Source organism: Electrona antarctica, assembly GCF_951216825.1.
Source record: "Electrona antarctica genome assembly, chromosome: 11".
Classification (NCBI taxonomy): domain Eukaryota; kingdom Metazoa; phylum Chordata; class Actinopteri; order Myctophiformes; family Myctophidae; genus Electrona; species Electrona antarctica.
In genome coordinates this window covers 7770182-7787080 of record NC_136792.1, presented here as the reverse complement: position 1 = coordinate 7787080, position 16899 = coordinate 7770182, and the positions used below count along the sequence as shown (strand labels likewise).

Sequence of the window (16899 nt, the reverse complement as noted above, 5' to 3'; positions counted from 1 at the left end):
GGACATAGGTCACTCTACCTCTGCCCCCATCAGGAAACACACAGGACATAGGTCACTCTACCTCTACCCCCATCAGGAAACACACAGGACATAGGTCACTCTACCTCTGACCCCACTAGGAAACACACAGGACATAGGTCACTCTACCTCTACCCCCACTAGGAAACACACAGGACATAGGTCACTCTACCTCTGCCCCCATCAGGAAACACACAGGACATAGGTCACTCTACCTCTGCCCCCACTAGGAAACACACAGGACATAGGTCACTCTACCTCTACCCCCACTAGGAAACACACAGGACATAGGTCACTCTACCTCTGCCCCCATCCGGAAACACACAGGACATAGGTCACTCTACCTCTGCCCCCACTAGGAAACACACAGGACATAGGTCACTCTACCTCTGCCCCCATCAGGAAACACACAGGACATAGGTCACTCTACCCCTGCCCCCACTAGGAAACACACAGGACATAGGTCACTCTACCTCTGCCCCCATTAGGACACACACAGGACATAGGTCACTCTACACCTGCCCCCATCAGGAAACACACAGGACATAGGTCACTCTACCTCTACCCCCACTAGGAAACACACAGGACATAGGTCACTCTACCTCTGCCCCCACTAGGAAACACACAGGACATAGGTCACTCTACCTCTGCCCCCATCAGGAAACACAGAACATAGGTCACTCTACCTCTGCCCCCACTAGGAAACACACAGGACATAGGTCACTCTACCTCTACCCCCACTAGGAAACACACAGGACATAGGTCACTCTACCTCTGCCCCCATCAGGAAACACACAGGACATAGGTCACTCTACCTCTGCCCCCACTAGGAAACACACAGGACATAGGTCACTCTACCTCTGCCCCCATCAGGAAACACACAGGACATAGGTCACTCTACCTCTGCCCCCATCAGGAAACACACAGGACATAGGTCACTCTACCTCTGCCCCCATCAGGAAACACACAGGACATAGGTCACTCTACCTCTACCCCCATCAGGAAACACACAGGACATAGGTCACTCTACCTCTGCCCCCACTAGGAAACACACAGGACATAGGTCACTCTACCTCTGCCCCCACTAGGAAACACACAGGACATAGGTCACTCTACCTCTGCCCCCACTAGGAAACACACAGGACATAGGTCACTCTACCTCTGCCCCACTAGGAAACACACAGGACATAGGTCACTCTACCTCTACCCCCATTCGGAAACACACAGGACATAGGTCACTCTACCTCTGCCCCCACTAGGAAACACACAGGACATAGGTCACTCTACCTCTGCCCCCACTAGGAAACACACAGGACATAGGTCACTCTACCTCTGCCCCCACTAGGAAACACACAGGACATAGGTCACTCTACCTCTGCCCCCATCAGGAAACACACAGGACATAGGTCACTCTACCTCTGCCCCCACTAGGAAACACACAGGACATAGGTCACTCTACCCCTGCCCCCACTAGGAAACACACAGGACATAGGTCACTCTACCTCTGCCCCCATTAGGAAACACAGGACATAGGTCACTCTACCTCTGCCCCCACTAGGAAACACACAGGACATAGGTCACTCTACCTCTGCCCCCACTAGGAAACACACAGGACATAGGTCACTCTACCTCTGCCCCCACTAGGAAACACACAGGACATAGGTCACTCTACCTCTGCCCCCACTAGGAAACACACAGGACATAGGTCACTCTACCTCTGCCCCCACTAGGAAACACACAGGACATAGGTCACTCTACCTCTACCCCACTAGGAAACACACAGGACATAGGTCACTCTACCTCTACCCCCACTAGGAAACACACAGGACATAGGTCACTCTACCTCTACCCCCATCAGGAAACACACAGGACATAGGTCACTCTACCTCTGCCCCCATCAGGAAACACACAGGACATAGGTCACTCTACCTCTGCCCCCACTAGGAAACACACAGGACATAGGTCACTCTACCTCTACCCCCCACTAGGAAACACACAGGACATAGGTCACTCTACCTCTACCCCCCACTAGGAAACACACAGGACATAGGTCACTCTACCTCTACCCCCACTAGGAAACACACAGGACATAGGTCACTCTACCTCTACCCCCACTAGGAAACACACAGGACATAGGTCACTCTACCTCTGCCCCCATCAGGAAACACACAGGACATAGGTCACTCTACCTCTGCCCCCATCAGGAAACACACAGGACATAGGTCACTCTACCTCTGCCCCCACTAGGAAACACACAGGACATAGGTCACTCTACCTCTGACCCCCATCAGGAAACACACAGGACATAGGTCACTCTACCTCTACCCCCATCAGGAAACACACAGGACATAGGTCACTCTACCTCTGCCCCCACTAGGAAACACACAGGACATAGGTCACTCTACCTCTGCCCCCACTAGGAAACACACAGGACATAGGTCACTCTACCTCTACCCCCATCAGGAAACACACAGGACATAGGTCACTCTACCTCTGCCCCCACTAGGAAACACACAGGACATAGGTCACTCTACCTCTGCCCCCACTAGGAAACACACAGGACATAGGTCACTCTACCTCTGCCCCCACTAGGAAACACACAGGACATAGGTCACTCTACCTCTGCCCCCACTAGGAAACACACAGCAGGACATAGGTCACTCTACCTCTGACCCCCATCAGGAAACACACAGGACATAGGTCACTCTACCTCTACCCCCATCAGGAAACACACAGGACATAGGTCACTCTACCTCTGACCCCCATCAGGAAACACACAGGACATAGGTCACTCTACCTCTACCCCCACTAGGAAACACACAGGACATAGGTCACTCTACCTCTGCCCCCACTAGGAAACACACAGGACATAGGTCACTCTACCCCTGCCCCCACTAGGAAACACACAGGACATAGGTCACTCTACCTCTGCCCCCATCAGGAAACACAGGACATAGGTCACTCTACCTCTGCCCCCACTAGGAAACACACAGGACATAGGTCACTCTACCTCTGCCCCCATCAGGAAGCACACAGGACATAGGTCACTCTACCTCTGCCCCCATCAGGAAGCACACAGGACATAGGTCACTCTACCTCTGCCCCCATCAGGAAACACAGGACATAGGTCACTCTACCTCTGCCCCCACTAGGAAACACACAGGACATAGGTCACTCTACCTCTGCCCCCACTAGGAAACACACAGGACATAGGTCACTCTACCTCTGCCCCCACTAGGAAACACACAGGACATAGGTCACTCTACCTCTGCCCCCATCAGGAAACACACAGGACATAGGTCACTCTACCTCTACCCCCACTAGGAAACACACAGGACATAGGTCACTCTACCTCTGCCCCCACTAGGAAACACACAGGACATAGGTCACTCTACCTCTGACCCCACTAGGAAACACACAGGACATAGGTCACTCTACCTCTGCCCCCATCAGGAAACACACAGGACATAGGTCACTCTACCTCTGCCCCCACTAGGAAACACACAGGACATAGGTCACTCTACCTCTGCCCCCATCAGGAAACACACAGGACATAGGTCACTCTACCTCTGCCCCCACTAGGAAACACACAGGACATAGGTCACTCTACCTCTACCCCCATCAGGAAACACACAGGACATAGGTCACTCTACCTCTGCCCCCACTAGGAAACACACAGGACATAGGTCACTCTACCTCTACCCCCATCAGGAAACACACAGGACATAGGTCACTCTACCCCTGCCCCCACTAGGAAACACAGAACATAGGTCACTCTACCTCTGCCCCCATCAGGAAACACACAGGACATAGGTCACTCTACCTCTGCCCCCATCAGGAAACACACAGGACATAGGTCACTCTACCTCTGCCCCCACTAGGAAACACAGAACATAGGTCACTCTACCTCTACCCCCATCAGGAAACACAGAACATAGGTCACTCTACCTCTGACCCCCATCAGGAAACACAGAACATAGGTCCCACATGTATCAAACACTAGAAATTAGAGATGTGAAGAGTCGTGCCCAGCATGTCGGTGACAGAATGAGTAATAGGGCTGCGCAATAATGTGAGGAAGAAACAGAATACTAAACAGGAAGAGAGAGAGGGAGAAACAGAGGAAATGGAAAGTAGTGGAGTCTACAAACTAAGCGCATCTGTGTCAGGAATTCTGACTGAATCAATAGTACGATGTTAATAAAGCTGCCCTCAGGCTCCTTTCTACCAGGAGTTGTTCCATCAATTAAACCCGATTTCCACTGCCTTGGCCTAACACCACTCCCCTCCACACCGCCTACTTGTACCACCGTTTCCACTACAAGGAATCCATGGTGTCAAAGTGGTACTAAATGAGTGCCTAAAAAGTACTCACCCCAGGGTGGGTCTGAGCTAGGATAAGCGGGGCCAAACACTTCATAATGACTGATCAATGACTGATTAATGACTGATAACTGACTTTTAATTTAGACCATGGCGATCATAGTTGTAATGCATTTTAATAAATTATATTGTATCATCTCAACCTATTTTAGTGTATTATTGCGACCGCAGGTCCTGTCAGTCCGTCCGTCACCCCACGCCTCCATATATGGTCATGCCTTGTGACATCACGTGACATCATCAGGGAAATGCAAAGGTTTTTTGCTGATGGGTTCCCAGATTGATATTGTACTGATTTATACTCAGTTGCACATCATGTCATGCACCAAAAATAGCAGATATATAAGTACACAAAGTGTTATGCTGCAACACATTGTGATCTTGTAGATCACGTCTGTTTTTGGTGTGCACATTCTCTGATCACAATGGAAGTCTATGTAAATGGTGCATATAGCACCTTTATCAAAGCCCTTTTCAACGTGCATTAAATTCACCCTTTCACTCACCAACAGCAGAGGAAACCATGCAAGGTATCAAGTTGCTCATCTGGAGCAGTTCAGTGTCTTGCTCAAGGACACTTTGGTGCCTCAAGGGGGAGCCGCGGATTAACTTTCACTCGAATGCACATTTAGACCAGAGGATAATTTGGGAACTGTGCTGATTTAGCTAATGATATGAGGTACAGTACTTTTATGAATTTGTGTGATCTTTTCCACTCACCGTTATCAATAGAGGTGTTTGAACCTGCAGGTAAACCTGGTTGAACGGTGCCTCAGACGTTTGAATCTGGCTCAAGACTCATGTACGTCACCTGAATCATTCCTGCACTCTCTCCCCATCAGACCCTCTAAAATAATATATTAAGTGGAGTAGAAGACTGACGTGTGTTTATGTGAGCACACTGATAAATATGCTGTACAATTTCAATTTGGCGCCGGCTAACTCACAGCATTCAGAACGAGGAGCTTCTAATCTTCGAATCCCCTCCACTTCCCTCTTGTTCTTCTGAAACAGTTTTGCTTTAGCTCAAACGCTGAAGATGAAAAAGGTGCCTCTGCTTCCTATTCCTCAACTCCATCTTAAGATCACATTGGATCCGCCACCAGAGACAGAAATAGTCATTTGGAAAGACAATTATCAGTACTCGGCTTTCTTTGAATTTGATTTGTGGCAATGAATGTGTTATCATTATCTCTCCATCCGCAGGCTGGTGGAAATCCTTGAACAGACATCTCAGTGTTATCTCGCCATCTCAATGTTTCTCACTTTCCTCTCATATTATTGCTTTAACAGAATGGGATTTCTGCACACAGCTCCCCAAGGGAAGAACATTTTTTTTTATTTCTTTATTTCCCTCCATGCAATTTATTACTTTCAGCATAATTTCAAACACAGGCAATTCATAGTTGCCATGCCCACACATTTTATACCTGTACATATACAATACTATACACTGCACTGCACTGCACTGCACTGCAACCTACTAGGTATATTTCTCATTTACACCTTCAACGTACTTGCTCATCGTTCCTTTCTATTTTTTTCTTCCTCCATTGCAATTTCTCCCCCTCATTCAGGCGTGTTGCATAAAACCAATTTTCTGACAGGCGTGCAGGGATTGAGGCGATAATGAAATAGGCAATAGGCGAGGTGAATGTTAAAATGAGATAAGTGCAAATCCGTAAAGTGTGTGGATGTGTCGTCACTTAAGAAGTTGAGTATTTTCAGGGGCGGCCTTAAGGACGTCATAATTTTAATGATTAATAATTATTATTATTTAAAAAAAAGTGTGTATTATCGGACTTCAAAGCATGAACAGCATACAGCACAGCCAAGTAGAAAAATACACAAAAGCAGCTTGATTAATACAATTATTTTACTTTGTCTTGAAATTACTGTAATATAACTGGGAGGCAGCATAGGCTATATACAATGATGCAATCGCAACTCTCAGCGCTGCTAGTGCAGTGAGTGCACACACTGGGAAGTGGGAACAATTACAACCAAACAACACAGTTCAACGTGACATGACAGGTCAACGTGACATGACAGGTCAAGTACCTGCAGTGATTATTAGCTGCTGCCAACTAGTGGTAACTGGATAAGGCCAGGACGTACAGGATGAGGCTGAATGATGACAAGGCTGATTGGAAGGCTGCGATGCAATGCAATATTACTACTACTACTACTACTACTACTACTACTACCACACACACACACACACACACACACACACACACACACACACACACACACACACACACACACACACACACACACACACACACACACACACACACACACACACACACAGTAGAAAACAATAATAATAATAAAATAATAATAATAATAAAATAAATAAATAAATAAAACTTTAAAAAGGAAACTTAAAAAACGTAATTTATTCTAATTGTTGCAATTTACGAGCTGCGTTCGCTTCCCGCGTTCGCGCGTCTTACTTCTAATTCTCTAATTTTTTTGAATTGCTCCCAATCATTATCCCCTGCATGTTGATATAATCTCCTTATCTTAGATGATCACACGGTTTTCGTTATCTTTAATAAACCCTACATACCCCCCATTTAAGCGAGAGCTAGTGGGCTGGTATTCTTTTACCTTGTTCAAACTTTGCTCATCTCTTTTGCTGCAACTTTGCTTTCATGTTTCCTCCCCTGGCCTGCACAACCTATTTTATATTCTATACGCGACGCTATAATCTCATCTGTCTGAAGACAGACTTTACATGCTCTTGTCTCTTGACCTCCGACAGGCCCGTCCTGCGTTCAGACGACATCTGCATTCACACCGACACTGTCCCCTGAAACAATGATTAGCCAGGTGTCCTCGTCACAGAGCGAAAAAGGGAAGTAACATGAATGGGGAGGAAAAAAGGCTGTCTGTTCAGTAAGACACAGTGTTCAATTTTCTTTCAAACAGACAGACTAATCTCTGACTTGTCTTGTTCTGTGTCATTAGTCTTGGCTTTTGTGCAACACAGTGAAGGGTGATTCAAGGTCAGACAATGTGTGTGCGTGCTGCTGGATGTCTTCAGAATTTCTTCTGAGAGAGAGAGAAAAATGTTTCATGTCTGGATTGTTGTCTTTGTTGCTGCTCCGTCAATGTGTGGGCGAGAGTCATACAGTTTAACCATAACGTGAGCATTAGAAACACTGTAAACATGTAGGCCTACTGTAAACGCATTTGAGAATGTTCTATTAACAGTGGTTCTCAAACTACCATATCAAGCTCCCCCAAATTGTATTTTGCTATGGAACCCCATCTGAAACTATTTTGTGGCATACAACATTGAATTCAGTGTAGTAGTGTATAGCTGTTAGCAGTCATACCTGAGTCGTACTAGAGGCTCCATTTTCGTCACCGCTAAACCCCTTATCCCTAAACGTCTTTGCCTTGTTTTACCATTTTGCAAAACATTTTTGAATAGTTAAAATGGCCAGTCTACAAGCTCACAATGTGTCAATGTAGATTGGCTAGTTGAACTATTCAAAAATGTTTTTCAAAATAGTAAAAAAAGGGGGTTAAGGGGTTTAGCGGTGACGAAAATGGAGCCCTAGGCCTTCTGAGAATCAAAAGGTTTACTGGATATAGTCCTGCAGTTTAAAGGCCTAACGTGCCTATAGTAATTCATTTTCAATGAGAGGCGTGTGCTTATTGTGGACGCGCAAAGAAGTTGAGAGGCAATTATACACAAGCGTATATTCACGGTCGGGCACGGTGCCATGAAATTGTCGCTCGCATGCTCCTTTTCGTGCACATGCACGCCCGCGGCTGACTAGACCTGGATTGTGGTGAGCTTATTCTATGCCACGCGACCCACGCCCCTCGTGAGCAGACCTGTCACTGATCCAGGCAACAACGCCTGCGTCACTACGCTCTCCATCTGGAAGGACCTTAAGTGTGTCCAAGTGTCCCTGAGCGAGACACTTAACCCCTAACTGCTCCCTGAGTGCTGTATTAATGGCACTGCTCCTAATAGCTACAGCACAAATTCTGTAGCAGTGTACCGATAGCAACTAGACTGTACTCTTATCCATGTCTTTCTACTATCAAATCAAATCAAATCAATTTTATTTGTATAGCACATTGAAAAACGACTCTCATCGTACCAAAGTGCTTCACAGGTCAAAGAAAAACAATACGATACAGTGCAATACAATACATCAGTGAAACAATAAAATAAAAAAATAAAAAACAATGCATAGTTATGGTACAGTAGACAAGAGAGACGTTAAGAGCAGTTAAAAGGCAGTACGGAAAACGTATCCTATGGGGGTGATACCATTGATCGATTGAATTAATGGACCAACAGAACATTAATACATTTGCAGTAATAAAATTACTAGTTTATCATGCAGAATTATTCTATTGTTCTTGTTTTCTACTTGTTACAGGATAAGGCTGGCCATTTTTTTTTATCATTGTAAATATACCCTACATCAATTCCAAGCTCATTGGTTCTCAGGTCCAAAAGCTTTCAGAATGTAAATAAGCCAATGAGCATGTGGAAATAAAATAAACCATTTACCGTCACTTAATAAAGTTGTTCCAGGAAAAAATACAATATCCAAGTTCATCACACTTGTGTGAAGTGAGCGGAACCTTTCATCACAATGATGACGTCCGATGATGTCACGGACATTCCGTGCTCAAATGGACAATCTGTGCTCAAGCGGTCAGACAGACAGACAGACAGACAAAGCTGCGCATTTTCATGATGATGAGAACGTCATCATACATCAGCCAATCAAAGTCATCGATTCCGTGCTCAAACGGACAGACAGACATACATACACACAAAGATGTGCATAGGAGCCGCTGGCGCCGCTCAAAAAGAGATCAGCCAGCTGAGTAGGCAGCATTCTTCATGTTTCCAAGGCCTTGTCTTTGTACTGTAGGGTCATTCAGAGTTGAGAGGACATAGTCACAGTAAGGCACACATTCTCCTGTTCAGCAGTCCTCACTTATATTAGAGAGGCTCAAAGGGACATATCTATGATCTTTCACTCTCTCTCTCTCTCTTCCTACTCTCTTCCCATTCTCTCTCTCTCTCTCTCTCTCTCTCTCTCTCTCTCTCTCTCTCTCTCTCTCTCTCTCTCTCTCTCTCTACTCATTCCACTGTGTGTATGGTTTTGTGTCCGTCCGTTCTCTCTCTCTCTCTCTCTCTCTCTCTCTCTCTCTCTCTCTCTCTCTCTCTCTCTCTCTCTCTCTCTCTCTCTCTCTCCCCACTGTGTTCCACTTCTCCTGCCTGGAACAGATGTTCCCTGTACTCCATCGTTTACTCACCTCCCTCTTAATTACTGCTGTTAATTAACAGACGGCATGAGCACGCACGCACGCACGCACGCACGCACGCACGCACGCACGCACGCACGCACGCACGCACGCACGCACGCACCACACACACACACACTCAGTGTGACTCACACTGACTCACTTACATACAGTAGAAAAACAAATTGCAATATTGCAATGCATTGGGTTGTGTGCGAAAATCACAGATTCACAGATATGTTTTGCTCAGTGCAGAGGCCGGGTGTCTATGAGGGCCAGGGCCGTAAACAAATAAACAAATAAACAAATATTCACTCACTCACTCACTCACTCACTCACTCACTCACTCACTCACGCACACACACTTGAAGTCATATCACACATTTTGAAAACACAAACCTACAGCACACTCATATATATACACGCACGCACGCACGCACACACACACATTCTTACTCAAACATGCACACAAACTCACACACACAACGGCGACTTTGATCCATTAGTCAACACCGTATCCCAGGGTTCCATCTGTCCCTGCTTTGTGCTCGCTCCCCACGTCCACCCAGAGACAGAGCTTATATTTAATGAGGAAGTGTCACTTGAATTATTCAGCTGTCATTTGTTGCTTTCAGAGAATAAATGGATGTCATCGAAGGCTCTTCACTCACACCAGAATGCTCTGTTCTCAATTCTCTGATGTGCGGCTGTTTGAGATGAGACGCCTTGTGTTTGTTATGAGCGCATATGAGGCTCTACAGCATGTTTGAATGTAGTTAACACATGAGAACAAAAGACAAGAATAGATGGAATGGATTAGAACGGGGAAGTGCAGACTGGTTTTGTCTACAAGACAATGGAAAAGAATAGAATAGCTTAGCTTAAAATAGAATAGGATAAATCATATAGATATAAATTCATAGAACAGACATTTCCAGTCACAGCGATTCTGTGGCACCATGTCAAACTTTTTTAAAAGCTGGAATTAAATGTAACTTAGAAGAATAGAATGTGTTTAAGACCTCCATTGTCTTAAATTGCTAAGGCTCACATGAATAATAAATTATAAAAAAGATCCATACAGCACGCAAAACGATTTCCACACGTCTAGATTAGTGCAGACTTTATGAGTGCATATTGATGACATCTTTATGGCCTCACGTGCGGTGCATACATGACTCACGACTCAAACTGATTTACACGACAAAGCTGCATTTAATTCAGCCGTAGATTCAGACCCGAGGTATATTGGGCTCCATAACGTTGACGGAGTGATAACCCCCCCCCCCCCCGCCACCACCCCGCCTACCCCTCCCCTGGTTTTCCAGACTCTCTGATTATATTTGTGAGGTACATTTATACAGAGGTTGGACCGGTGCCAGGGCAAATTGGATTACGTCTCCCAATGTTCTGTCAAGTGTTATATTATCCCCCGAGCCTCTAGGCATAATGTGATTACTTGGCGATGGCCTTTGTTCGCGGCTGCATTATCCCAACGCTGTGTCCGCCTGTTCATTAACAGCACATTATAACCCATTTGGGCCTGACGTCGGAATAAAAAAAACGTTCGCTCTGAAAGAATATATGTGACTAAATTTGACTGAGGGACTGCCATTGGATTTTTTTGAATTTTCGTTTCAAGCTTCAAATTGACATATTGGTTGTTCAGTTTGACCCACCAGTTTTGGAGATATGGCTTATAGAGTAATGTCTTGCAGAAAACAGCGAGTTGAGAAAAACATGCTTGAAAGGTTCACTTCTGTGGTCTCTAACATTACACCTAGCTACATTTATTTCATATTTGTCGATTTCAGCTCTGACACTTATTTCAGACATGCTCTAGTATGTGAAGAGTCTGCCTGTGCTATTAACTCATGGTGAAAAGCTGTAATTTGCGCGATGGCAGTCTCTCAGTCAAATCTGGTCACATATATTCAAAGATTTGTGCCACATTTTCACGATTTTTCAAAAAATATGAGCTTGTAGATCTGCTATTTTTCAATAGCTAAAGTATAACATAATGCTTAGTTAAAACACCAAAAGGGGTTCCCGTCCAGAATGGGATAACTTGTTATACACAAAGGCAATGCCACTCTGTCTGACGCACCACTGCATTGGCTGCAGCACAGCTACAGCTATAGCACCCCGGTGTCGCTCTCAGTTATTCATATTGCGGGTCGAGGGTACAAGGAACATGGTACTTATATTTCTTGCCAGCATAAATCATCTTCTCTTCACATCTTCGTCCAAATCTTTGTAGGCCTATTGGATTTTGTTTAGATTCTAGACCGTCGATATCAAATGGTAGATGACATACTGCATGTCCTGCTGCTTTCGTGACAGCGCCTCTCAGCATGCAGCCTCTCTCAGCGGAATTCAGATCGTCCTTTCTCCCACAGCCAAGCTGAGATATGATGTGGCTGATACCATCAGTGGAGAGCCTGCATGGAGACGAGGCGTTATCCCTTTAGCGTGGATAAAGATATGTCTGGCACGATAAAGGCTATAGATGACAAGGTGGCATTTCTCAGAATGTGCTGACATAGTAGCGACCGCAGAGTAGACAGGTTGACAATTATCAGGCTTATCTGTAGTGTAATCGTCGGGTTTTCATAGCCGCTTGTTTGACTGTTCCATATCTTTTGTGTGATATGAGCTCTCTAGGTCACTGCTAAAATGTTTCCAATTTGGGAGTGTCCTTGAGGGAGTCTATTTATGCACAGCAAAATCCTGTGTTAATTTAGCTCTGAAAGTGTAGAAGTGGATAGAAATTACTGTGTTTACAGTGTCGGCACAGACCGGTCAGATATGCCAAACATAATCTTTAAAAATCACACCCGTGTGAACTGAGTGGTGTAAGGTCATATATAGCCTGTCTGACGTAATGCAATCATGTCTGACGTAATGAAATCACACCCGGGTGAACAGGGTGAACATAGCAACCATGCTCATTTTTTCTGCACAGACTAACAAAGCCAGTTGTAGGAGTGGTTTACACCACTCAAAAAATCTGTCTGGTGAGTCTGACCATGTATGCCTCTCTGCCTTCAGTTTTCAACGTGCTGCTAACTAAATAAAATCACATAAAATAAAATGAATAAATAACTGTGAAATGTTGAAACAATTTCTGTTTTCTTTCATCAGGTGATGAACGTAAACCTGTCGGAGGGTGACAGAGTGCTGTTCGAAGACCTGGGAGGTGGGGAGAACGTCATGCTAGCCAACGAGTCCATCCTGATGAGGGGGCTGGTTGTACGAAGCCACAGCAACCAGATCACCATCCGTTTCCACAGTCAGAGGCCCCAGGCTGGCTCCTTCTTGCTGCGGTACCAAGGTAAGACAGGTCTTGCCTCATGTCCCGTCCACACCCTGGCCTTAAAGTAAAAGTTAAATGTATTATCTGTTTACTAGCTGCGAGCTGGAGAGCAATGATTACTGCCAACCATTTAATGACCAGCTCAGTGGCCTTGTGGTTAGAATGTCCGCCCTGAGACTGAAAGGTAGGGGTTTGAACCCCGGCCGGGTCATACCAAAAACTCTTCAACGCATCAAGGGTTGGATTGGGATAAGTCTCTGCGACATAATAGCGTAATGTCCAGGGGGTGTTTTAGTTTGGTATAATAATCGTTTGCTATATCCATCTTTTATTTAAACTCGTAGCACGACTGGCGAGACTATTCGGCATTCATGTGGGGGAACAAAAACGATGTGCCACCAACCGGAAACCCCTTTCTAGAATTTAGTCAGTTTGGAATGAACACAAGGCGATGGGAGGTTATAGGTTGGCTGCTGCTCTCTAAACAGTAGCAACAGCCAAGTTGAACTTTTCTCAAATTTGACATTTCTTCACCACCTGCCGTGATGGGAAAGTGCTGGTCGCGCCTCTCCGTAAACAATGCATTGAACTTTGCCACGTTCTCACAACGTGGCAGTCAAATACCACTGCTGGTGTGAATTCAGCGTTACAGTACTCTATCAACCCCCCATCTCTGTCCTCACCTTCCTGTCTCATCTCTATTCTCTATTACAGTACTCTATCAACCCCCCATCTCTGTCCTCACCTTCCTGTCTCATCTCTATTCTCTATTACAGTACTCTATCAACCCCCCATCTCTGTCCTCACCTTCCTGTCTCATCTCTATTCTCTATTACAGTACTCTATCAACCCCCCATCTCTGTCCTCACCTTCCTGTCTCATCGTTACAGTACCATCTCTGTCCTCACCTTCCTGTCTCATCTCTATTCTCTAATGAAAGAAAAAAAAAAACCTGCCAAAAAATATATAATAATTAGTTTGACTTTCACTATTAATTAAAATGTTTGTGCCTGCTGATGACTCCCTGGAATGCAAAGCATGTACAGCTTGTAGTTTTGGGAACCCTCCAGTTTGTTGAATTCGCCAAGCGAGATAATTCACTCAGTGTTCACAGAATACTGAAATGCGGGTGTATTACAACATGACCCAGTCTGGCCACGATGCACTGGATGCCTTTCCAATTGTTGTTGGAAATTGACTCAATTACTTTGGAGCTGTAATTGATTGACCTTAACCCATTTTGAGCAGGAACCCCTTTTGGTGTTACATATACATTATGTTATAATTTAGCTATTGAAAAATAGCAGATCTACAAGTTCATAGCGCGCCACCGAGTGGCGCGCTATGAACTTGTAGATCTGCTATTTTTGAAAAATCGTTAAAATGTGCCTCACATTTTTCAGAAATTTTTCATGATTTAGAAGATTTTTTTTTTTTAATTTCGACGTCAGGCCTAAATGGCTTAACTGGCACAATGGATTCATACATGCAGAACCCAACCTGCCTTGCATTCCTGGCAGATGAAGACAAACACGTGTATCAGGGCTAGAGCACTCTGTGTTATCGCTTGTTAGCATAATAGTGTTGTTCCTGTCAGCCAGAAAATTACTACGCTATCAATCAGCCACATGATTAGGTTAGGAAATTGGCATTGCTACTCTACTTTAATTGTCAATTATTGCATGAAAGATGTCCAAAAGAGACTTTGCTTTTTGAAAGGCTACATGCCCTGCGGCTTACTAATGACTGGATATAACTGGAAGTCATTTCCATCAGGCACGCACTGTTTTTGCCGTGTTGAAAAACCACGTCGGTTTGCTAAAGGGTGATTGGATTAAATGTTTTATATTGCACACTTTCACTTTCTGTCTTTCGTTCCCTTTATCTTGGTTTATCTCCTCTCTCTCTCGCTCATTGCCTCATTCTCTCGTGTATTGAATTGTGTTGATGTGCTGATGATTTGGCTTTTAAGTCATCAGATGTCAGTGATGACTATTGATGTCATGGGGTTCAATTTGCTGTTCAATTTGCTTCTGGTCAGACTGAATTAAATACAGTTGCATTTCCTGTTATGTTTTTTTTGTATGTTAACCACAGCGGTGTCTCTATTTTGGGAAACATTTTCAAAAGTTGTCAAAAGTTGTCAAAGTCAATCATATCGGTATCGGGCGAAGTTGGCCTTAAATGTAATATTGGTATCGATCCGATATCAACAACAATTATGTTGAAAAAGCCTTTTGTGATGACGAAGGCTGCAGATCCTATCAGTGTTTTCTGGGGAAGTTTAAAAATACTACATTCAGGCTGTTTATGTTGGGATATGTGCCAACATTTCAATAACGGTGGATCCCTAGTTTTGGAATAAAGAGGCATTGCTTTTTCAAATTCAATGTTTGTATGCCTTTTTCAGAACGGACAAAATTATAATTTTTTAAATTCAGAATGAGATCATATCGACATAGGTTTATATCGGTTATCGGCCATAACAGCAATTAATTATATCTAGGAATGCACCGATAATATGCACCTGGACATGTACGCACTGGTATATACGTTGGTATGAAACGTCTCAAACTCAACCCCTCCCTGGCAGAGGTTCACAGTCACACCTCACAGGACATCAAGTCTTTATCTGCTTCTTGTTTCATTTCGGCCATCGGCGGCAGCTGCTGAAAAATAGCTGGCAGATTGCTTTTAAGTAGCAGGTAGTGATAACTGCCATCATTGATCAAGGCAGAGGCTTCGTTTGACAACAGAGTTTTGTAACATAATCAATGAATGGACACAATGAAGAGATAAATGGATGGATTTTTGGAAAAATCTTTCCACCTGGTTACAGTGGTTAGGAGGGGGAGTACTCTGTTAGTTTATTGTGCTCTGCGTGTCTCCAAAGCATTAATATAGTGTTCTACAACTAAATCTGGTCTTGTGCTATTATAGCCTTCGTGAATGCAGGTTGACTCAGATGGCCAGACAGACATGCCACACAACTCAGATGAAGTGTGATGATGGCACAGAGCCTCAGTCACTATAAACACATGTCACACACTGTCTCCTTTGCTTTGGCAGCGGTGCGTTTGGTGTTTATACCCCTAGCCTGATCTCATCCAAACTGAATGTACGGCAATTCCGTACATACACTAACTAGCAAACTATTACACCGTGTTTGGTTGAGTTCGGGTCATGTCTTTCCAGTAGTTGCTGTGACGAGTAGTGGCGAGTGCAGTGGCATTCGGTTCGGACAGGTCTTCTCCAGTACATTGTGGTACATATCATTATGTGTTATGTTCCATGGTTTGGGGTTCACCACATGCATTAGAATGTGTTCATTTCCATCTCTTCGTGGATGCTTTGCAGAGTCCTTTGCCGTCCCACAGACAGTTCAATGTTTTCCCAGACAGCCCAAGTTTTGTCGGCCAATAATGAGAAATGATTCTGGGGTGCTGCCTCTCTCTGTCCAACAGATTGTCTGGCTGTCAAGGCTAGCGCTGTTCTACTGGTTGTGCCGCTCAGTAATCCTGGCAACAGGTGGTGTCATCATGTCCAGTTCTTCCTGTGGCGTCTAAAGATACTCCTGGAGCTGAGTCCTTTCTGGGGGGGGCAGAGTGGTCATGATCTGCGGATGTCAGGGGGAGCGATACCAGAGAAAAGGCAGGGTACAGGGGTTGTTTTTAAATGCACCTGCTTTTAATGTCACTATCCTGCAGGTTTCATTGAGGATAGGGTCTAGTTAGCATGCGTGGCTTGATTTATATACCATGCTGGGCAGGCATATTCGGCGGTGGAGAAGCACAAGGTTAGTGCTGTTGTACTGTTATTTATATACTGGTATTTATTATAATTATTATTTATTTATAGGACAGTGGACTGTAAGGAAATGGGGAGAGAGA

The 16899-nt window shown here is 44.8% G+C and overlaps 1 protein-coding gene across 2 annotated transcripts in view; it reads left to right on the top strand.

Moving 5' to 3' along the window:
- LOC306932394 (seizure protein 6 homolog) overlaps nucleotides 1–16899 on the top strand; it is a 172277-nt gene that overhangs the window by 92566 nt on the left and 62812 nt on the right. For both annotated transcript variants that reach the window (XM_079514186.1, XM_079514185.1), the window contains exon 4: nucleotides 12838–13027. In XM_079514186.1, the coding sequence (XP_079370312.1) occupies nucleotides 12838–13027 (190 nt within the window). The remainder of the gene's footprint in view (nucleotides 1–12837; nucleotides 13028–16899) is intronic.